Genomic DNA, 24,594 nt, shown 5'->3' with positions numbered 1-24,594 from the left:
TGGGCTGTTACCAAACATTTTTCAACAACAGAAAACTGTCATGCGAAACACAAATATCTTTGCAATTTTGGATCTGTTAATACAATTTTTCTGAAGAACTGGAAACCTTAAAATCAGTAAAAATAATAATCTTTTAAAGTTCTCATTTAAAATACATGACTTTTATTTTCATTGTTTAACAAGACAAAATGAGAATAAAAGTAGGTTATCAAAAGTGGGTGCTGGCATTCATACTTTTTTATAATTGGCATACACATAATGTATATGAATAGCCACACATTTCTAGTGAAAGACTATGAACAAACACACATACATATACAGAGATATATAAACATACTATACATACATACATGAGTGAATATACATATTTATGTGCATACAGTATACAGACACGATACTATACAGGTACAGTAAGAGCAATATACTGTATAAGGCTATACAAACACCAAAAGATTCTGGTGAAATGATGACAATCATGAGAACAAAGCTTGGATGGTTCGTGACTTAACGCAGATGGTGGGGAAAACCTCGCTGTTCCGTGCCGTCTTTTCTGCATCAGGCACACACAGTTCGAACAGAAACATGGTACAATACATTCAGTTTATATACAAAAGAGTAAGACAAGTGGGAGTGCGTGGAGGCAACTGAAATGCGTATGAGCAGACAAATAAGGTTGTTCTACCTAGAATACAGAATGTTTGGTTCATTTACAGAGAATGCCTATATATAAACCCATGCTTTCATGAATTCATGCCATTTTTATTTCTATTTTTTCTTTTAAGAATATTATAAAATTCTTGCCCTGAGTTAAACATAAACACACAGAGAAAAGGGGGGAAACCAAAGGAAATTTCATGCTTCTGGGTTTTTCTCAAAATATTTTTTTAACCAAGGCACAATGTCTTCAATAGTGGTTGCAAGACCATTTGAAATAAACTTAGCAATTGCTATTGTTCTGATACTGCATCCTGCTTAATGTGACTAAACTAATTGTTTGCACACAAAAGTCTCAGAACAAGTTTTGAAGTGAATTTACAAGTTTTAGAAGAGAACAAGTAAGTTTATGAGAAATGCCTTAAAGAGAGATTCCCTGAAGAGCAAGGAATGCTACCAAATTAAAATCCTCTACAGGCAACTTACTGATGTTTGGACTATTATTTCACATAAATAACACTGTATCTTTGTTTAGTATTACTGTAAGTTGTTACCTATTTTTAGTAGAACCATGTACAATGCTGTAAGAGCAGCTAAAAATGAGATGAAGAACTTCCAAAGAATTTTCAGTTTCTTGCTGTAGGCAGGACAAGAGAGTGATCTCACAGATTCAGTGTTTCATAAGCTGCAAGAGTTACAGCTGAGGAGCACATGTTCAGTGACACGGTAAGACTTTCACGGCGTATATCTCCCCCTCTCATCGACCTGCATTAAGTCTTACTGGAAATATTAGCTACTAGTTTCTATGTATGTCCTATTAAATTCTACACACCCATGTACACGTCTGACTCTCAACAGAGAGGTCTGGGTGTAAAGGCCATGCTTGGCTGTCATCCCCATGTCCGAGCCCTCGGGCTCCAGGGACACCCAGTTCTCACCACCTTCTCACCAGCTGCCCAGGGCTCTGGAGGGTCCCTTGCCTTCCAGGGACCAACCACCTACATCAAGCTGCAGCAGCTTCCCCCGTAGATTTAGCTGTTGAGCTATGACTATTTTTCGAAGTACTGAAACACACAGTCTCAGCTCTGTCAAAAACAAGCACCACATAACAACCCCCTGCGACCACAGACCATGCAGATGAGATCTTCTCATGCCTGCCCTGTGTCTTTTAAAGAAACTCTAACTCCCAGTGTGACAAACAACTAGGTAAAGACTGTAGAAAAACGTTGAGTGGGAAGTGAAAACCCTCGTAAGTGCCGTATTTCATTCTTTGTCAGAATATTGTTGTATTTGAAAGTTTCAACAACTTCTGTGAGGGACCAAGCCTCTTTCTGTACTCTGCTGGCAAGCCCGTGCAAGAACAAGAAGAGATCAGAGTAAGGGAGTGGGATATTCTTCCTCCCACTCTTTTTCACCGCAGCTGAAGCAGCAGCAGCCAAGCCGGCCCTTGAGGGTGAGGGAGGGTATGAAGGCAGGCTCTAGATCTGGTACTCAGAGACTGGTCACTCTGTTCCCGTCTCCGATACCCTCTTTCTGTCGCACTACTTTTCCTACAGCTGACCTGCTTTCACCCGTCAGTGTTTCTCCTTGAAATGTCTTTCTTGTGCCTAAACCCCATGCTATTGAGCGGTATGGAGCAGGAGAGCCACCAAAGCCCTGCTTGGGCCTTGGGACCTACCGCGACAGCACTGTGTGCTCACTTCTGCCTAGCTTCCCCGGCACCGTCAGTCAGAGGCCACGCTGGTGGTGCGAGGGCTGCCGAGCATGCACTCTCTCATGCTCTTAAGTCAGAGTCTTGGCAAAGGAGGACCCAGTGCTGCAGTGACCTGCTTCTGCTGCATGGCCAGCCCAGCTGAATGCTGAAGAAAAGATGCTGGGACAGCAATAGCAAGGCTGTCTGCCAGCAGAAGACGGCTTTGACACATCTGCTTCTCCTGCCAATCAGTCAGGCGTGCCTTGGAGGTGAGGGATGATGGACGTGGCAATTCCATCCACTTCAAGGTTTGCATTTTCTCTTCTTTCCTTATTTTTTCATAAGTATTCTCTATTTGCAGTTTGTAGATTTAGAAACAATTTGCACTGCTCTGGGCCCATGCACCTATTTCAGCCAGATTCAAGCTGAAACTCAACACAATGCAAATGTGGAGCCTTCCCTACAGCATTAACATTCTTGTTGTTGCTCTCACCCAAAATGTTGACAGCGTATTTAGCTGAACTGACGGCAGCAGAATTTTGCCTTCATGTCTGCAAGACAGTTGCCCTTGCAGGAAAAAAGAGAACTGTGTAAAGTAATCCAGCCGCTCCCTCTCGTGGGCATGGGCTCTGCTGCACTTCATAAAGGCACAAAAGCCTACTCGGGAATCCAAACCCTCACAGATTTTCAGCAGTGCAAACTCCCCAGAAGGCTGTGTGACACTTCAGGACACAGCTCCTGCCCGGCACTTCTTTCTAGGTGGTGGCGGTCAGAGTGACCCGTCCCTGACTCTCCTCAACATTCAGCCTGAGCAAGAAGGCAAAAATCGTATGGCTTTGGGCAATTACGATTTTCAAATAGCCTCAGGCCACGCGCTGGTCAAATCCAGACATCACCTCAAGATAAAAGCTGGCCCATGTCCCATCAGCAAAGTGCTTGTGCCAGGGGTTTCTCTCTGGACCCCATGGTGAGTTCTTCAGTGCCTGTCCATCCTCCCAGGTAGGACCCAGAGGAGTTTTCTCCTCCCAGCTATTTGCAAAAACAGCATCTACAAAATTCAGCCTCTGTCTATATTAATTTGGTTTTTCCTACAGAGACACTAAAGACTTGTCCACTGGAGAAGCAGGACTCCTCCATGAGAGGGTCATTTAAGAGAGACATCATTCGTAAAATGTTCCTAGTAAAATTTACCTGGTTTTCTGCTTTTAGACATTCAAATACATGTCATTGTATTAGTGGCATATCAAACTAATTCAGATCACTGTCAAAGATACAGTAGATTGCATCCCAAATAGTTTTTGCACTTCATAATTTCACATTAACCAAAGCTTAAGCAATTCCTGACAGTCGCATACTTACCAGTCTACTCCCATCTGTAACTGCTTACTTACTCATCTATTACATTGAGCCTACAAACCCTTGGGGTAAGGACAGTCTTTGTTCTACACACATTGTCTACCAACACGGGGACCTTATTTATGACTATGACTATTACACCCCACTGCAGACACTATTGTGGTAGACCCTCACGGCCAACATCAGGCAGGTTTTGGATCCAGCGACTGTCCCAAGCCTTATTAAAGGTGATGGTTAAACATAAGGAGTAATTAAGTCCCTTTAAGGGACAGCTTCACAGGCAAAAATAGAAGCTACCATCCAACGCAATAAATAGTGTATAGAAAGTCCAGACCAAAACCCCACGGGACTCTGATTACAGAGCGAGAGGCACGGGACTGTTCCCGCACTGCAGACATACACTTTGAATGGAGAAAAAGATCAAGTATCAAAAAGGAGCAACCATAATCTTGGCTCCAGGAGCATGGAGCTCTCGGAGGCATTGCACTGGCTGAAGGGGAACACTTGGCATTTACGCAAAGGGAGAAGAAGAAAACGGTTGCCACCATCCCATGAATTGTTTCATACTTTTTGCTATTCTATGTCCAAAATGCACAACAGACTTCCAAAACTTTCGAAAATTAGAGGAAAAAAGCAGGACAGAGAAAGTCATACCAGAGTGGCAATTAGCACAGTAGGTAGATACTCCTTTTGAACAGGAATTTGAGACTGCATCTCCACCAAGATCTTTAACTGGCAACCCAGGGGGACTTTTCTTTCCCCTTTGGCCCAGAGAGCAAGTATGACAGAAGTTGGTTCTTCACTGCAAACCCTTCCGCATTGCTAGAATCACAAAAGCAGAATCGCTAGGGTCTGGCGCTAGTTTCAGATTGTGATTTGTCAAGGAGTGCATCCAGCAAAGGTTTACAGTACGGAGTGATGGCACGGGTTTATGCTATGTAGCAGAGACAAATTCTCTCACTGGCACACTTTTTTTTGGTTACGATTTCCCTAATACTCAAACTGGATGAACGAGCACTTCGTCTACAGAGTTCCCATCTACCTGCAACGACTGTATTTCTTTCACATCACTGAAGTTAAAAAAAGACTGCTGTGATCAGACACGGAACAGCGGACCTTGACTTACAGGTGCTCATTTGCCAGCAGCAGAAGTCATTAAACGCAGCAGTGCGAACCCAGCCCTGCTGCGATGCCCAGCGACCGTGGGTGTTCACTGACCGCTTTGAACTGCCGTACAGTGTTGCTGGGGAAAATGGCACCTTAAGCTGAGAATTACAGCAGGGCACAGCTGCGTTGTTCGCACTCACAGAGTAGCGCAGAGCCTGTACCTTCCACGAGCACATGCGTCAACTAAAGCATAACAATGTCCGTGCACTAGGGAAGTATTTTGTCTAGGTGCCTTCAAAAATAATTACAGTGATAATAATAACAATTTACCCTTCTTGCATTCGCTAATTACAGGGCGAACACAATGCTTACAAGGCATACAAGGATTATAATGCATTTCGTGTACACCACCAAGGCTAGAGACATTCAGAGCTGGGCTTGTGATATTTAGTTGACGCAATACAGCGTTATTCACGGATTCAGGCATGAGAGAAATACTTTGCTGCATTGCTGAAGGGTACTCAGCACTTGTCAAAATTCAACTCTAAGTTATTTCTCGAAAGTTCTGTAAAATTCTTGCAGTGAGCTTATCCTGCACTTAAACGACAGGGTATCACTCTAAGAACGCGCGTGGCGAGCAGCTAAAGGTATCTCAGCTTTTTCTCTGCCGTATTTCCCTTCCATCCTTCTTTTGGTTTAAAATGGAACAATCGGAACATGTGTTTGGGACTTTGCGCCCGAGTACAAAATTAACCAGCAGCATCCCTGAAGATCACAACAGTTCCAACGCTAGATTTTTTTTTTTTTTCGCGACAAAACGCGTGTGCTTTACTGGCGCTTCGGTTGGTGCCCAGCTATCACCCTCACAGCGTCACCGGAGCTGCCGTGCGGACGCACCCGGGCGGCAGCGGCCGGGCTGGCGCAGGCCCTCCCCGGTGCCCGCCGGCGCAGCGCCAGGCTGGGCGCGGGGCCGCGGGCAGCCAGAGCGCAGCCCCTCCCGCCGCCGTGGCGGGGGCCCCGCTCTACGCAGCGCCGCGACTGCGGCCGGCGGGGACACGGAGCGGCACCCCGGCGCGCCGCAGCCGCCCCTCGGGTAACCGCCGGCCTCTCGGAAAACGCGGGAGGGGTTCCCGCAGGGCTGAGCGCGCTCCGCCGCTCCCGCAGGGCCCACCGCCCGCACAGGCCCTCAGCGGCCGCCCCGCACGGCGCGACGGGGACACGCCCGCCCCGCCGAGGGGGAGAGCACCGCCCGCGCGCACCCGCACCGCCGCGGAGCGCCCGCCAGGCGGCGCCATGGGCTCGCCGAGCCGGCCAGGCGGCGGGCGGAGGGGAGGGGCGGGGCCCTGCCTCCTTCTCCAGCCGGGGCGGTGCCCTGCCCGCCGCGGAGCCGGGCCTGCCCCCGGGGCCGGGCCGCCCGAGGCGAGCCGCCCGCTGCCCCAGCCCACCGAAACGGCAGCGCTGCCAGAGGCGGGCGGTCCGCTTCGTGCTCCCGGCTCCGGCGAAAGGGAAGCTGTTCGGAATCCGTTCGGGTTCGTTCTGAATAGCCGTTAACGTGCGTTGTCGTCCGGGACCTCTCCTTGATAGACCCAAACGACAGAGAGGGAACTTCTCGTGTTCTTCCTGGACATAAAGCAGTGTGCGCTGCACCCACCGCAGACCAACTGGGAATAAATACAACAACAAACCCCCTTCCAGCTGCGTATTGAAAGCAGAAAATCTGCTCTCTGTTTCCCTGCCTACGTTAACACATTGGAAATCTCTGCTGGAAAAATCCTGGTCTCTCAGGACTCTGCGGAGCTGTGGTCCCCGCTCCCTGACGCCAGCTCCCCCGGCGAGGTCGGACAGCAGAGCCGAGAGCCGCACACCGCCGCGGGCTCCTGCTGCCCCCGGGCACCGCAGCCAGCCTGCCCGCGGAGGCCGGCGGGAGGGCGGGTGCCAAGAGCACGGCATTGCCAAGATCTGCGGTAGGCAGGGGCCGGCCCTGTCGTCCGCGCAGCTGCTCCCCTAGCGCTCAGCACCCGTGGGTTAAGTCTGAAAAGGTACAAACGTCCACTACACAGCAAAGGAAATTTTAACGACTGTTACCTGTCCAGTGGTAGATGTGCAGGAGCCTCCAGCACACACAGAGCAGGAATGGCCCCAGCTAGCCTTCCACAGCCGACAGCAGCGGTCACATTAGGAGGGTAAATTGCCAGGTTATGTGAGGTGACAGACATGCAGCTCTGCATGGTCACTGAGGGGTTAGCGAGTCCCCTCTGCAGGTGCCTCTCTTCATATAACCCCCCGTGGGGAACCTGTATCATAGCCCTGGTTTAGACATCTCAGAGGCAGGCTAGGTCTCAGCTAAAGAGTAAGCTCAGTCCTTCCACAAGTCTGTTTTATTATTTACCTACCTAAATACAAATTGAAGGAGCCAGCTTGTATCTAAAATTCTTGTCTATCAAAGATACATACTCAGATAGAATGTTGATAGATTCACTTCATTTCGTGCAAGACAACAATTACATGGTCAAGTCCATTCTGTGAACGGGAGGCCTTTCCCCTTTGCTATACTGCATTCAGAAAAATCGTAAAATAAGTGAAAGCTCTCCTCAGTTTTGGAAGCTAATGGTTAGTTTGTCCATCATGTGGACATTCTGTGTCACATTCACTGATGGGGTCGTATGAGCAGGGGGAGGGAGAAAAATGCCGTTTCAACTTGCTGGGGCTCAGGCACATACCAGGCAAGTAATGAACTGAGCTGCATTTTTTTTTTTTTAAATAAGCCACAAAAAATTTCAGTGTTGATTCTGATATATTTTCTAGCTTTTTCTTCATTCCTTCAATGCAAGGTGAAACTCCTTAATTCATAGCTGTCCATATATCTTCATTCCCTCCTCTGAGTTACTTCTAATCTCAGCATGGCTTCTGGATTTTACTTTGATCATCACTGTAAAGTTTAAACCTTTTTTCCTTGCTTAAACTGGAGCTAGATATCACTGCCTGGTCCTCCCCTCAAGAAGACACCAGACCTTAAGAGGCATGAGACACCTTCAGAATTCAGATAGCATACCTTGAGGAGGCAGCGGTAAAGGACAGTGCTGTCTTTCCCCTGAAAAGCAAGCCACTAACCAGCAGCATGAAGGGAGGCTGCACATTTGCAGATAAGGTACACGGTTTCATGGAAATGTATCTGAAAATAGGCTCTGCTTTGCAGAAAAGCTGAAATACCACATTGTAAGTATCTGGAGTTTTGTTTTCAAAGGGTGTATTTTCCTTCAGATTGTGGATCTTCATTATGAACATGCACTGCTATGCTGCTGTGCAGCTTAATACATGTGATTTTCCAATAGCTGTCTACATCTTATTGAAAACAAACCTCACTTTGCAAAATTCATTTGCAGAAAAAATTATAGAGATAGTTATATTGGCTCCTTTTTCTTAAAATGGAAACCAGTGGTTTTTTATTGTGCTGAAGACTGTTTCAGAGAAGCCTGGTAGTGACCTAGAAACGATTTTGTGTACATTAACAACCCGGCCGCGAGATGCCCTGCTCTCCAGCAGAGGGGCTGACACAGTGCTGGCTGCTCCAAAGGTTTTCTGCTTTTGTGACAAACATGCTCAGTGGACACATATCCTGCATGTGACAAGGATTTCCGAGTCCATTGGCAGAGTGTAATCCTGTGTTACCCTCAGGTGAAGATGTGGAGAATGATAGGATGAAGGCAAACGTCACTGTATCTCAGTGATACCTCTGACTCCAAATCCTGCTTGCTTTACGCAAGTGAACAATTTTGTCCACTTATGGGGGTCCCCTCATGTGACTGAGTATTTACCACTGCAGGGTGAAACACCCGGCCATGCCCGCTACAGAAATCTCAGGCATCAGCACAGAGGCTCCAGCAATGTGGGTGATGAGGTATTTATTGGGGCATCCTTGGACAATGCTTATTCTACTTTATAAACTGCACGTGGTGGTTAACTTCTACTGTTCTGTCCACTTGGATGGCTACAAAGGACTGATATTTGTTTTCATTTCCATATAAAGGCCAAACTCAGATGGACTTTCACTATTTCTAATTTTATTCACTCATTTCTTACCTCTAAGATACACTTACTGTACTTCCTAGAACATTTTTCCATTCCCTGTAAGCTCTCTGCTAGCACAAGAGAACCTTTATAAAGCATTAAGTTCTGTGATATCTAGAACACTTCTCCACTGCTTACAGTCTTCTATTTAGGATATTTATATTAAGATCTGTATTTAGGAAATACAGCTATATGCCACTTCTGTAGCCCAAATATATTCCGTGCTTCTGCCATATTACAGTTCCAAGCTCTCTACTTGACTTCCTCTGCTACTTCCTTAATGTCTTAAAGTTTGTCCTTACACAATCAGTAACTGCAGTTCCAAGATAAACTTATATTTATCTTTCAGTTTAAATTCAGTCAATTCACGACCTATTCCAAGGTTGCTTCTTGCAATCAGCTCTTTCAAAATGCCCTCACCATTTACCAGAACAAAGTGCAGAACAGCACGCTCTGTATCTGTCCCACCGAGTTGGTGACTGTTAGCTGCTGCTACACTATAGAATTTTAAAGTGTTCTCCATCAGAGACCAGCCACATAATTAAACTCTGCTTGGAAGCTCTTTATTTATAAGTGATCACTATAATGCTTACCATCAATATACCATAAATATGTTCCATGAATACTAACTGGTTAATCCTCACAATTCCTACACCAATAAACACACAAGAAAATAAGGCATAGGGGAGTTAAATGTCAATAGTTACACAATTAGCCAATATTTGATTGGAATTATAATTTAGGTTTCCTTAGATCGGACCTATTTTTCATTACTAAGCATCCTCACCACTTACTTGACTGATTCTGTGTTAAAAAGAATGGGCCTTGAGAGCTCAGTTGCAAATCTGTTTTTTTTTCCTGCAAGTTAAACAGTTTGAAAAACATCGGTTTGGGAACCATGAAGATCTGAGAAAACCAATTAACATTAATCTCCCCTTTCTCAGATCTTGTATCGCTGTATGAATGTTAGCTGTGCCCATCTCACCAACAAAGACGTGGATAACAGGATGTGTCCTCTTAATCTTTTGGAAAGTCTAACTGCTGATTACCATGTGGTTAAGGAAACCAGTATCAACACAAGCAATAGCCAGAGCACATGGAAATAAATACCCTGCATGCCACAATCTGTCAGATTCAGAATGGGCTAACAACCCAGCCATTTCTAAACACATTTCACCTGTCATAGATTATTTGCACATTAAGATAGATTAGGTATATAAAGAACACAACCAAAGTAGTGTTTGTACCTGCCATGGAGATTAATAAGACTTTTGTCATTTTGCTGGAATCAGGGTCGAATCCCCACCTTTAAAAAATTATGCCATCATAATATATGACAACTTAATAGATGGGCAGTAAGAGATTGACAGCTTGAAGGGAAGACTTATGGAAAGAGAAAGCTTTTACTGGTTTTCCTTTGTTTTTCATGAAGCCGTGTCCATATCATACATTATTCAATTAACAAGATCACCCTCTACAGTCACTTGAAAATTCCTCTTATCATCTTTGTTCCTTTCTTCTGTATGAAGTGAGGTGGATTTTTCCTCTGCAGTTACAGTGAACCCTGGCTGCAGCTTCTAAGAGGCTCATTATCTCTTCTACCACATCAGCTTCTGCTTTCAAGGCTTATTGTTTAGTTCTTAATATAAACTGAGAGACTAAAAATCCTTCGAAACACCTAAGGTGCCTTTGCCGCTGAGTAACCAGCAAAGCATCATGTGTGCTGTAAGACCCATTTAATCAAAAATCATATACTACATGAACACTGGGACACTCAAAACCTTTGGAAGAACAATTACCCTAATTTCTTCCTTAGATGAAGGAACACTTTGTGTGGTATTTAAATAGGCTGTCATTTTGAATTTCCAGTATGGATTTGATTTTGTTATTGTAAAATACGCTTTAGAAGCGTGCAAGGTTCTGTTAGGCATTACGTCCAGCAGGGCTCAGAAGTAATACAGTAGCGTCAGCTTTGCAGGTTAGAGAATTTTAACCTGTATGGACTAGGCTACCCAGCTATAACCTTCCTAATAAGTAGCTGGTTGTCTGCATTGAGTAAATCAGCTTTACTCTTCTGGTCCCTACTTTGGTTAAGATGTTCTAGAAGCAACTCACCAAACGACAAACAACTTAAATACGTGATGGTTACAAAGCAGTCCTCAGGGAGTTTTCCACTCAAATCTCACTGAAATTCAATAGGATTATGGAGACTAATTCCCTGAAAGCCAGTCGAAAAGTCACCATGTAAATAAGGATGTCTGTGTGTGTGTACATATATGTATGCACACATATATACATACATGCTTATATCTCTGTGCATGTATATACTCACACACATACACAGTGATGCGTAGGCCTGTACACGTACATGCGAGTGATACAGTACTGGAGTGTTTTGAGCTTGACAGAAGGCATTCATGTTATGTTGAAGTGAAACCTCTTCTCTCAATTGCTACTCTCAGCAGTTAGTTCTGTCAAACTAATAATACAGGTCTGCGCAGCAAAATGATACAATATCAGTATTAGCATATAAAATAAAGGTAAGTATAGGTTTCTCATGTCTTTATTTCTTTTCCATTTTCTTGCTATTGGTGATATTTGCCAAACCCAAGCACTTTAATTTCTTTCTCAAGGGTCTATGTGACATTTTTGGTTTTGATGAGGAAAAAAAAAGTATCTCTGTTTAAGATACAAGGAGATGTTACCCTTTTGATTTGTTTTTTGATTCCTAACAATATACCATGAACATAACTACAGTGGACTATATAGTAGTCCTGTAAGCATTACATGGCCTGCAGCTGAAGAGAGTCTAGCTGCCTTAACTAAACAAAGTAACTTGCTGTAACAGCAGTTTTCAGGACAGTGATAAATCACAGTGTAATACAATCATGCATTAAGACCAAAACAAATGTGAAACTGGCTCAAATATTAAAGTACAGCTGGGCAGAAGTCGGGTATGTACAAGTCATTGACAAACATTGATGCGAGTGCTTTAGACAAGACATTTAAAAGAAATTTACATAAAAACATAGATTAAATTTATCAAAGTTTGATAAATTTTAAAGACAGTAAAAAAGTACAGAAAACATGAAAAATTAAAAACCTCAGCCAAGTCATACAGTACAGTTTTACTACATTTATATTACAGAATGAAGACAGAAAAGGATACAAGGAATTAAGAGCAAAGAAAATTCTACTGGCTGTGGCCAGTGGAATTTCATTGCCAATGAGAGATGCGCACACACAGATGCACGCACACGCACAGAAAATAAAGACAAAAACAAAAAAAATCATTTACTGTAGCAAATGACAGACACAGAGGTGAGAAACATTTGGCATGTTGCAGCACATGAAGTCATTCACGATTGGCTAACGATGGTACCTGGCTCGGCTGAAGATCACTGGCTTGCCTGAGCGGAGTAACGGATGGAGGAGGCACACCTGATGTGGACGCAGACCGACCTAATCTGCAACTTGCTTTAGGCTCTGCGAAGGAATAGAGAAGAAAATTCATCAGTGAACAGGAGGTGGGTTACTGCTGCAGTAAACGGAAACTTGGTGGACCCAGGAGTCCCTGGAAACGGAGACTCCAGGCTTGGCTTCTAGTGAAAGTCTTGGGCGTTTGGCTGCATCATGAACAGAAGTTGAGATCAGAAGGAGGAGGATTAAGACAGAACCCATCTCGTGTCCTGGCCTCTTCCCTTTCCTCTAACATCTCTGAAGCTGAAGTACAGACCATAAAACAGCAGAGAGACAGGAAGCATAGAAAGGAAACCTTCTTGTTGCCCCCCCCCAGCACCTTTTTCTGCTGCTCATAAAATACAGCAGTGATTAAGGGAGGTACAGTGGCTTCTGCTTTCATCTCTCCATCCCACAGCTGAGGGAGATGGTAGCGCAAAGACTGATAGTGCTGAGGGAAAGCATGAAATGCCATAAAATGAAGGAGAGTGTATAAAAGTGGTGAGGATACTGTCACGCTTGGGGATTTGGAACGACAACAAAAATACTTGGAAGTCTGATGTTAATAGCAGTGAATTGAGAGACAGAAAGTAGGAAGAAAGGAGAGAAATCAGAACATCAACAGTGGCAAATTCTGAAGTCAGTTCCCCAGAATCAAGGTGATTACAGAAGTAGAGGTTGCCTTGAGAGAAAGCTCTATTCCAGAGAAGAAATTACACGGTTGTTTAATTTTGCTTCAGCTCTCGTACATGGAGGCATTTCTCAGAAGGCTCCCCACTGATTTCCAGCACAGGTTACTACTGTTAACATGCCAACATGAAGGTGACCATGCAGCTCAGGAGTCCTGGATGAAGGTTTTTTGTGTCTGAGCTGTGCTGACACCATTGTGCTACCCCAGTGTTTGACACCCTGCGTCTAGCCTAGAAGAAACCGTCTTTTCCTGAGAAAAGGGTCTGCCTGTTTCTGCCCAAGAAAAACATTTGTCCCTACGTTTCGTATTTATGGCTGAGGAAACATCTCTCAGCGCATGACTTTTGGCTCAGATTAATGTGTTAATTCTCGTCATGTTTTATAAGCCTTCCTCCCAACCCTGCACCTGTCTTTTCTATTTAGTGGGCAAACACTGAGGCCAAGGACATTTGCACTCAGCAGACACACTTTGTACAATAACAGACTCTGAATTTTAGCATTGACAATACAGCTTTACCATGAATAACATGTAGTTATAATAATACCGTGCCTCCTTACAATAGGTTTAAAGAATTCCTCTTATTCAGTCTCATGTTTTCAAGAAGAGAGGAAGGACCTATGCCTTGTGAAATCCTGGTTTAGCCAGTTTGCCTTTGAAGCACATGTCTTCTTACATATCTTTTGCTTGTGTGCCTCCAAAATGTATTTTCTCATGCCTCGCTCACAGTGCTGCTTTGTCTGTGTTTATTTTATACTAATATCTCTATTTCCTACGTGGATCTCTAGCATCATCACTAGCCACTGGTTGGGCCATTGAAAGAAGATGTCCATTGCTAGCATATCCTTGAGGTCACTTGGCACACCTTGGAAACTTGAGGACAGATGGTACGTGACGCCACCTACCAGCAATGTGCTGAAATGTGTTCTTCCAATCTCACGGATGCTTTTTCATTGTCACCTTAAATGCTTATTTTTCTCAGATGTTTCAGAATTCAATAGGGTATGGAGAAGAGCTATCCACTTAAGCTGGAGCACTTAGGCCAATGAAAGCATCTGTATGGGTGAATATTCATCAACTAAATATTAATAGGTTGGTTAACATCCAGCTGGCTTAGCAGCAAAAATATTTATGCTCTTCGACGAACGCATTATTCAATTCACTCATTCCTAGTCAGTCTGTAAACATACCACGAGTCAACAAGGCAATAAGCAGGCTGAAAGAAGCAGACTGATCTCCTCCATAACCTTGCATTTTGTATATGATCTGTTGTTTTGTTTTTTCTGGACTTGGGCAGTAATTCTGAAGGTTTGATTGAATTTGTTTTTGTTCTGATTTCACACTGTGTGCCAGATTTTTGACTGTTTTTTCAGTAATAATGGATTTCATGTCTGTTCCCTCCTGGAATTTTGCTGGGGTTTCAGAGAGGACAAGAACTGGGTTTTTTGGGTTGTTTTTCCCTACTGCTATATAGAGACTCTGTTTTTTGCTGTGACAAGCAGAATCAGACACCCAGCATGTAAAAAACTCCAAGGCACTGTCTGCCGTTGCTTCTGAATTGTTTGCTTTGCTTTGGGAGAGTAGAGAGAAGTGTCATAATTTCCAATTTGGATTTATGTGCAACAACAAGAGATTACCATTTCCTTGCCAAAAAGACTCCTTTCATCTGGCATCAAAGAAATAAAACCTATCACACACAGATGAAATGTTAGTTCCTTTATCTGCCCATAATATATGTTACAGTATTAAGGAAACTATTGTGATTTCCATGCTGAACCTCACCAAAAGAGGTTTCAGAGACGGCTCCATCTAGCTTTTTTCCAAGTTTTCAGGAAGGTGGGTTACGCAGTGAAAGGGAATTATTTTTTTTAACAGCCATTCCATTGGTCTCAATGGGAATATTTTTAGACCCAATAAATACTCTACTGTAATTAGTGCTGAGTAACATCTTCACACTGCACACTGCTATGGGGAAAAAAAGTATCCATAAATGGTCCGTTGTGTAAGTGACGCCCAACTCACTGCTCTGTATTCTGCAGTGTGTTATTTTTCAGCTGTGGACAGCTTATTCACTGTACTGAGACTAACTGGGTTTTGATCACTTCAAAATAATAATGATTGCGTCAAATAATAACTACTGCTTTGGGCTATCTAAAAAGTAGTAAGAGGTCTGCTTGTGTAATCATGTCCACCACCCAGTCACTTTCAGCATCTTTACCTCTTGGTTCTCATGTTTTAAGTGGTCACTTAAGCTTGTCTGCAAGGCCTGCATATTGATACCGACCGTGGTTCTGAAATGAAAGTGGGTTTTCCTATTTTCTGCTGAGAATCTTGAAGGAAGAGCAAATCTCAGGGATTGTTTCTAGTGTTTAATTCATGTTTATCACATGTGGATAATATTGAGACAGCTCGGTAGTAGCATCTGAAATGAGTAGTCTAGAGACTTCTTGAGAAGCCCCCTTTGTGACAGTAATGCATGGTGTGGAGCAGAGTTTTATCAGCCAGCCTGCTAAACACATAGGGAAGGCTCTGTAGATATCTGTCCTTTGAGGACCCACTTGCTCAATGTCCATGAGAACTCAGGCTAGAATACATCTAGTGCCACACTGATAAAGCCAGCATGGCACCCCATCTCTACACTGTGCGGGTGGATCCTCTGGTTCTAAATAAAACCTGCCTAAAAGAGGTTCCAGAGACTCCACTCCAAGCTCGGGACCCTCTCTGCATCCACAGCTAGGGGCCTTTTGACACTGCTGTCAGCCACTCCAGTGCTGACAAGGGCCAGCAGCCTACTGCCAAGCTAGGGAACTCACAGGTTTATGTCTGAGTGCTTTGCTGGACTGGGGCCAGGGGAAGCAGTGCACTTGAGTAGCCGTTAGAGATGCCCGTTGCAGTCAATGGGCAGCATGAGGTTTGAATTCAGCACATTGTTCAGGGTAGCTAAAGAGCTGCATAATGTATTTAGTTATGTTATGCATGAAAATGTTCCTAAGATTCAGTTGCTATATTTAACAGATGAAACTTCAGTGGCATTACTTTGCACAGCTTCAAATGACGCATCCCTCACACTGTGCCATATTACGAAAACTGCACTGCTCACTAAGTGCCTGAACCACCTCCAGGAGCCAGGTGCAGATGCAGTGTCATGCTAACAGGGGACAGCAGATCAGCTGTGTCTCAGCACCATTATGTCACCCACAGCAGCCACAACACTCCCAACAATGCTCATGACTGCAACCACAGCCACCTCAGCATGAAGTCAACCCACACATGTAATCAGCTGCAATGGGACCAGCATTACTGGACTCTCAGGTTTAAGCTAGTCCTGACAATGCCAGTAGGATTACACATGGACATAAGCAAGCGGACAGCCCCAAAGGACAGCATTAAGGATGAGAATTTTGGGAGAGACTATCCAACACAGAAAGACAGGCTTTCCAATCACAAATAGGATTGCCTTGAGACTATCTACTTAATTATGTAATTAAGCACTCACATAAATGACCTGTTTTCCAAAAGTGCAAGTGCTGTCATTGAAACTAAAGATGTGGAGGCTTGGCTGGTTGCGTTTGGGGCAGGGGGTGTTGCTGGATTCTCCTCAATAAAGCAGAGTGCTGAAATGCGACAAGATTTTATGGTGATAGTTTCGATCAGTTTTATACCAATGCGTTACAGTTTTCTGTATTCTCCAGAAATACAACAGCTCTGCATGATTTTTATTTTTGGAATTTAACAGGAAGAGCTCTTTTATTCATCCAAGGAAGCCTTCATTCTGCCTATCCTAATCTTAATTCAAAAAAATACTCTGGCTGTCACTTACATTGGAGAAGCTTCTTATCCTGTCACAGTCTCTTCTTTGCACAAGAAAAGAGAAATATTGCTTATTTTCTACAGCTGCCAAGAAGCACGTTTTGAATTAAACAAGGTGATGTGACAGGCTGAGAGTAATCACATGTAAAAAAGAAGAAGAAGAGGAAAACATGCATACTGGAAAAATGAAACACCTATTATCATCATACTGGCCTGGCCATGTTGGTCTCCTAAAAAGAGATGAGTAAGCTGAAACATAACTTGAAATTATGAAACCTTAACATAGAATAAACTATATAGTATTCTGTCACTTAAAAAAAAAAAAAAGTATTTAGGGCTCACCTGCAGAAGCCACTTAGTGCTGAAAATAGCACAGCAGCATGTCAAACTGAACTGCTTTCAGAAAGGGAGCACCGAACCTGTGGAACTCAGTGTTACTAGATATCTATAGGTCAAAAGCTTAGCAGGTCTCAAAATCAAGCCAGGTAACGAGAAAAAGCATGTCTGTTTTAGATGGGGTATGTTTTAAATTAAGATTTGCTCTGAACTGGTGTGTCTCAGGTCCATGTCAATGACTGAGGCAATGAGGTAAGGAATAATCACGTCCTACTGGCAGTGTTTTTCCTTATAATTTCTTGCTATTTTTCTCTGAAGCTGCTGGCACGTGCTACTGTCAATCTCAGGGCTCTTAATCAAAAGGCGAATTGTGCATTGTTCCAAATAGCTGTAACACCACTGCTGCAGAGAGCAGCGTGCACTTCTGCGGTCAGGCTCTGTGACTGTGTGATCCTACACCCTGGGGATCACACACCTGGCTCATGGTGCACTGGCCTGATGCCCGTAGTGTGTATCTCCCGGTACTACTCATGTTACTTTAGGTGACAGGAGCTGCTAGGGGAGAGCTTCTGTTTGGAGAACATGGATGACCAGTGTAGGCGAGGTCTGGAAGCATCACATCCTGGGCTGGACCTCGCTGGGCAAGCTGCGCAGTAACATATACCTCCAGCATTAAGTTGCCTTCACTTGGAGAATCCTTGGGGATTTAGTAGCACAGTGATACACTGATACTGCCTGTGTGGAGAAAATTTAGGTGCTGGTGGGAGTACTCACTTGTCTGAGTGAAGCAGCCCTAGCTAGCATGAATGTGTAGTTTGCTGCTACTCCCTTCTTGTACCAATGAATGCATCTTGCACCTTGGGCTTCACAGGCATTGCTCCATTCCCAAAGAGCTTGAACTTCACTATTCGTTACTTTTGGAAATCCACAATGCTAGCCAGTAATTCCAGCAAAGGGCGGGAATAGACTCCCTTCCTGATTATCCACAGTGTTTTCAGTTAGAATACTAATGGGCTGGCTGAGTGACAAGCTGATGGTGATTCAAAACCAGGACACAACAACAGAATAGAGTATCTGAGATTTAAAAGGCAGCGCAGTGCCTGTCTCTAGCAGCAGGTGGCAATGCAAAATGCTTCATGGCTGCAGTTAGGCAAAAAGCAGCAACATTCCAGAAAATACTCTTCAAAGCTCCTGGAGTGAAGTTATCACAGCCTTCTGTTTCACAGATCTCATTTGGCTGTTCACTACAATTGCACTGACTTTCCTGAGTGCCATCATGCCCCCAAACCGCTTACACTGCTTTCCACAAGAAACGATGAGATGCCAAGAAATGGAAAGTGGCCCTGACAGATTATGTGACAGAAGAGAGAACAATCAGGCGTTAGAGACAGCCATACCCGTGTGCACCTGACAGGCTAGGCTCATTTGAACAAAATGACCAGAAAGCTCAACATTCTCTTTGGAAATGGCTCATGCCCCCTCTTATCTTACTAGCAGGTGCAGAGATGGGGAGAACCCACAGAAAATCAGTATTCTCACCCAGGTATTCACTCAGACCACTCCAGTTCCTAGTTAATCTGTGCCTCAGCAGAGCTGCCTGTTAAGCACACATGAGAAGCCCCTTCACATCCTTTCTGTTTCACAGCAGAGCAATTCAACCCCATTTTCTTTAAATTATTCCAGCACTGCCCTAATAAATGCCTCTCTACCTGTGTGAACTAGGAGGTAGGCAGCAAACGGTGTTTCAAGGACATGTCCCCTCAAAAAAAAGTAGCCTTTTTTCTCTCTTATCTATGATGTTGTAGAGAGAGCAACAGCAATGATGACTGCACTGGGAACTGCCCTGATTTTATTTGTTCCTGTGGTAAATCTGAGTTCTAAATTCCTAGCACAGAATTAGTTTATCTCCTTGACTCCAGAAAGCATTTGTATACATACAGATGTATTAAATCTCTCTTCTTGCATTCTGTTACAGTTCTAATTTAATTGTGAAGAATGAACTGTTACAGTTCATGTACAAGTTTATTGAGGAGAACTGTGTACAACATTTTGAATGCAATGCCCCACCAATTAAAGGTGAAACGTGTTTCTCAGGCAACAGCTAGAGACACGGGAAAAGATACTCATGGCAGTCGAGAAGCAATATTCATTAAATGAAATATCATAAAAACTGTGGGGAAAGCAAAATCGTAATCAGCTCTCAGATTTTAATCATAAAAAGGAGTCAAAATTCAGCCAATAAAATATTTCCGTAATTTTTCTTTCACAGTCCTAGCTATGTAAGACAAAGTCACAGTTAACTAAATCAAGGCCTGATTCAACAACTATTACAGTTTGCTGATGCCAAATGAAGACGGAGGCCAACTTTGTCTGCTTCTGGAGATCAACCAACTCTTCAAAATAAAACTAATGCAGGAAGGTTGGACAGAAGTGCTATATTTTGCTGAGAAATTACTCTTTAATTTTCATTTCTCTTCCATTCTGGTCTGTGCTCTCACCTTGCAGAACTGAAAAGGTTGGTACACACCTTTGGTCTAAATATCAGATGTCCTGATACTTTGATGTGGTACCTTTAAACCCACCCTTTTACCTGCATTAGCACATATGACGCTCTAATACACTGGGAACAGGATTTTCAGCAAAGCTATAAGCTAATCTGGAAAATGCCTACCTACCAGAATGCTTTGTGAGAACAGACAATTAAGCAAAAGGCAGTAACACCCAAATAACCTGTGCTAGAGTCATGAGATTAGCAGAAGTCACTTCTGCTTCCCCAGGAAGGACTATCTGTGGGGTCTGTAGCAAGGAAAGCTGGACTACCTGATTGCTGCAAATGATACATCACACCAGCAAAGCCTATTCAAGTTTTATACTGAGTTTCAGGTGTCATTTCCAGCAATGCAGGGCAAATCTGAGTCCCATGATCACACAGGGAAGCGATGCACTGGGTAGTGATGCCCTGGCTGAGGGGTGAGCATCTCTGCTAGCTCGGCACTGTAAAGATTGATCTCTGCCACTAACTGCCCAGCAGATCTCTTCTGCCGGAGTAATTTCTTGTTTGAGCAGCTCATTCATGGTCTTAAGCTTACTGAACATTGACCAAAAGGCTCCAGTACTATACATGCCAGCTGTTTTTCAAGTGGATATTTTTCACAATCCAACCAATAATCAATGAAGTTACTCTTTTAAGAGAACTGTCAAATCTCGAACAGTAACAATGCAGTGCTTATGCCAGAGCTATACATATCTGTTTATAGATGTCCATTCATGTATCAGTTCTGTTTGTCAATTCATAAACAAGGCTGCATTATTTTTTGTGGTTTATGGCAATTCACTATTTTATATAAAGTGGATGAATAAAAGGGATAGACATGAATTTGAGGCTTCTGAAATCCATAGTCACTTTTCTAGAAATTTATGTACAGACATAAAGCAAAGGCTGCCTGTGTCCACTCGCTGTGCATATGAAAAAGACAGCCTTGTTTCTGCATAGTGTGTTGTTGTTACTGTACGTGATATCTGAATTTATGAACTTCTTTCTGAGGTGTCATCCTGGGGGTGTCTTTGCTGCCGTGTCACTTTTCAATGTCAAGTGGAATTCCTTACTTCGCTTAAAATAGATGAACAGCATATTTACATGCCACCATCCCAGTCCTGTTCCAGTACAGAGCACAAGCAGACAGCACAATACTTATTAGTGCATTAGTCAATGAGCAGGGAAGGTTCTAGAATGTGTTTGGAAGTCTAAAGAATCCAGATGCTTACCTACATCTGTATATCTTTAGATATCCTTCAGCTCACAAGGAGGTTCATGAGATCTTCCCTGATCTGCTGCTTGACATACCTGAGCTGTTGCTTCCAGCCAGCATGGTTGGACTGACAGAGGATCTCCCCAGCCTGCTGGACACCACAGGCGGGCCTGGCGTTCCATCCCATTCCTGAGCTTTCCCTGGCTCCCTGGAGGAAGCTGTCCCGTGATGGCCTCCCCTGTCTTTGTTTTCCAGCTTTGGTAGTGGTTCAGTGCTGTGACTTCTGATCTTCAGCTCATCTAGTGGTTCTACAAAATACACGAGTGCACATTTTGTTATAGAGTGTCTGCTAATTACCCACATCATATAGCACTCTTTTGCTCCATATTCCATGTATACCAATCATAAACCTTTTAAGGCAATTTATATCACAATTTTACCACCTAGGCCTAAAACGTGTAGTTCATGTAGGTTTCAATACACTTTTTAATCATTAAATCCACACACAATGCAGCAGATGGATAAAATGTAACTTTTCTTTTACAACTTTTATATGCCACGGATATCTTTCTGAACATGGTATCCTACCAAATAATGCTTTTATTAACAGTTTAGGGAACTACTTGAATTCTTTTCAGCTGTCATTTCATTGAGAACAAGTTCAGGCACTTTCTAAGGAAGCTCTCTCCTAAGGCAATATTGTGCAACATATCTCTAACTCCTCATAAGCTGTAATAAAAAGCACAGAATCCACCAAACTGTCCAGTGTTAACGTTTTGGGTGTGGTCAGCACCATAACCTAAGGAATAAAATTTTACTTGGTTGGAAAATGCTTAAAGTCAATATAGGGAGGAGAAATTAAAAAAATAATTGGACGATTTTTCAAGTGAAACAGTGATGTCTGCTTTCTTCGTGGCTGGTGATTTTCTGTTCTTTTCTCGAGACCGTCATTTCTTTTCTTGCAGGTTGAGCAATGCATGGGGAAACAATTCATTCCTGATCTTTTTCATCTATAGCTGTTTAAAAAGTTTACATGAAAAACTACATACCAAAGAAACATTAGATTGCTTTTAGTTGTAGCAGCTAACTACTGTGCTAGTCAGTTATTCAAAGCTTGCCAAACTGTTTGCCTTCTTTTAGCAAAAAGAAAAAAAAAAAAAATCCCCCCGAGTTTGGAATTTTATACCTCATGTCTAAGCCCAAAGATGACATCCTTACGTGATACTCTCAGTTCTAGTCATTCATGTTTATAAATCAAACCGTTGATGTACCTTAATTTCTGTACGTATCTACAGTCTTGGAATTCACATTTGACAGAGATGGACAATCTTCCCTTGAGCCCTGTCTCAAAAGATTTTTGTGGCTACAAGGGACATTACAAGAGTTGGGAGAGCCAAGCAAAGGGAAAACGCCAGGAGCCATTCGCAGGCAGAAGCTGACAACAGCTCCCCAGGGACCCATGCGGAACAGCAGTGACCTGGCTGTACAGGACTGCCAGAGATGCAGCTGCAAAATTTGTCTCAGCAGCCACTTCTCCCCCGATTATCTCCATGGCCATGAACAGAGACTATCCAACAAGAATTGCCACTCCAATGATACAGTCACAGAAAAAGAACCACGTTCAAACCACTTTAATTTGTCTATGGCTCAAAAGTCCATGTACTGTTTACCCTTGCTGCAGCACACAGTGGAAGATGCATATGTGTGTATATATGTATGGTACAGACCCCACCTATACACAACAGTAACAAAATCTCACGTTATTTTGAGTTCTTTGACATTCCAGTCTGGAGATGAACTTCATGAGCAAGAACGTGGTCAGCCTGAAGTTTCCTCAGTGAAGCGTTGTATACGAAACATAAAAATATCTAACTGGATATGGAGTGCAATATGTAATCATTAGTGTATTTTATTAATTACTATCAGTTAATAGAAAAAATTAATGTTAAGGATATCATACCACAACCTTCATGATTTTTTTTTAAGTAACTCACAGTAGTAACACTCCATGAGAAAACGACATAACGACCTCAGTTTAGCAAGTCTCATATGTAGGATTCAGTGATATTTTATGTGATAAAGACCTTCAAAAATCAGACCTCTTCGCTGAACTTTTAGGTCACTTACCTACTCTAATGTATGCAAAAAGACACTGTTATGAAAATCCAAACTGTTTGTTTTTCCTGTTTGGTAACCCCAGCAGGATACAAGGTTGAAGAACAGTCTGTATCAATATAACATGACATCTGCCTTTCAGGGACCTTTGCTGCGAAACGTCTGCAAAGCGGCTCTGTCTGTGACTGCGTAGAGAGACTTGCTAATACAAAGAGCTGGGCAAAGACATGCAGAGCCCAAATTATAACAAGTTTTGAAATGTTTCACTTATCAACAAAAATGCTCTTATATTTTTTCTGAGCATTGATCTATCAAAAGTAATGATGTAATTTTTCACATAACAGATACATGCAATCATGTCTGAATTTTTTTCTTTACACCAATAACGTTCACTTCTTTAAGATACTACTTATCTAGGAAAAGGAAAGGTATGAACGAAGTTTCAAAAGTCTTTGGAGATTCACACAGTCCTCTTTCCCACCAACACAGGATGCTGTCTAGATTGCAGCTCTTCCTTTCCAGCAAAATAAACAGAATGACAAAATAATAGAGTATGCTTTAAGAAAATCAGAATCTGGCCCTGTGTGTGCCCCACCAACTTAATGCATTCTTCAATAGATTTAATTTACTATGTCGTTCAGCTGCTACTGGAAATGCTGTGATTACCTTAGTGAAAACCTCCTCTGTGTGTGCGCCTTGTTGACACTACTTGAACACCACCCCTCGAAATCTCACACGCTTATGCAGTCAGCCCTTAGTTGCACTGGAAACACTCTGGTTGAGTGTGGAGCTAAGGATTTATCCACTTCAGTTTATTTAACAGAGAATCATTTGTACTTGTTGCCTGATAAAAATGATTTGTGCATTCTTAGTTTTACTATCAGCTGAATCGAAGCACAGCAATTCACTGTAACCAGCTGGAAACTATGGAAATATTCAGACTAAATAAAGATTTGGCTTATAGTCTACTTCTTTATAAGGTGTAGAAAATCAGTTTTCAGCTGGCTGTCTAGACTTTGTAAATTTACATTCCACTGTCCTTTCTTGGGGATTTTCAGTTCTCAGTTTATCTGAAAAATAATATATCCTAAAAATGAAAAGCAGATTGAATCAGATTATAATGTCATGCAACCCATCACAGAGCCTGAATCATTATTATTTGGTGATCACTATCAGTAACATTGATACACAGTCAGAAAAACAAGATGTCAGTGTTTTATATAGTTTTCTGTAATATTACTTTTCTGCTCACTTGTGAATACATAAAAAAAAAAGAAAAATTAATGTCTCACTTTTGCTCAAATATTTTTGGGAGGATTTTAGAACAATTCGGCTTCCTTGATAAATGTCAATGCGAATCATACTTGAATTGAATCAAAAAAAACCAAAACACTGTGCTAGTTCTTGCTCGACTGAAAGAGTACCTCAGTTCTAATGCGCCTGTGACAGCTCCAGAAATGCAGAACACTCCCCTCCCAGGCCACAGCGCATTATTTGGACCTTTTGTTGACTCTCCCAGTCACTTGGATGATTTTATACTGTCAAGTACTCCTTGCTGC

The 24,594-nt window shown here is 42.9% G+C and overlaps 1 protein-coding gene across 2 annotated transcripts in view; it reads right to left on the bottom strand.

Annotated features, from left to right (window-relative positions):
* Nucleotides 1–24,594, bottom strand: part of NYAP2 (neuronal tyrosine-phosphorylated phosphoinositide-3-kinase adaptor 2) — a 144,712-nt gene that overhangs the window by 16,300 nt on the left and 103,818 nt on the right. For both annotated transcript variants that reach the window (XM_075417883.1, XM_075417884.1), the window contains exons 5-6: nt 21,016–21,228; nt 12,261–12,364 (exon numbers count right to left, since the gene is read on the bottom strand). In XM_075417883.1, the coding sequence (XP_075273998.1) occupies nt 12,261–12,364; nt 21,016–21,228 (317 nt within the window). The remainder of the gene's footprint in view (nt 1–12,260; nt 12,365–21,015; nt 21,229–24,594) is intronic.

Source organism: Opisthocomus hoazin, chromosome 4, assembly GCF_030867145.1.
Source record: "Opisthocomus hoazin isolate bOpiHoa1 chromosome 4, bOpiHoa1.hap1, whole genome shotgun sequence".
Taxonomy (NCBI): domain Eukaryota; kingdom Metazoa; phylum Chordata; class Aves; order Opisthocomiformes; family Opisthocomidae; genus Opisthocomus; species Opisthocomus hoazin.
Note: the sequence above shows the minus strand (reverse complement) of the source record. Positions and strands in the feature narration are given on the sequence as shown.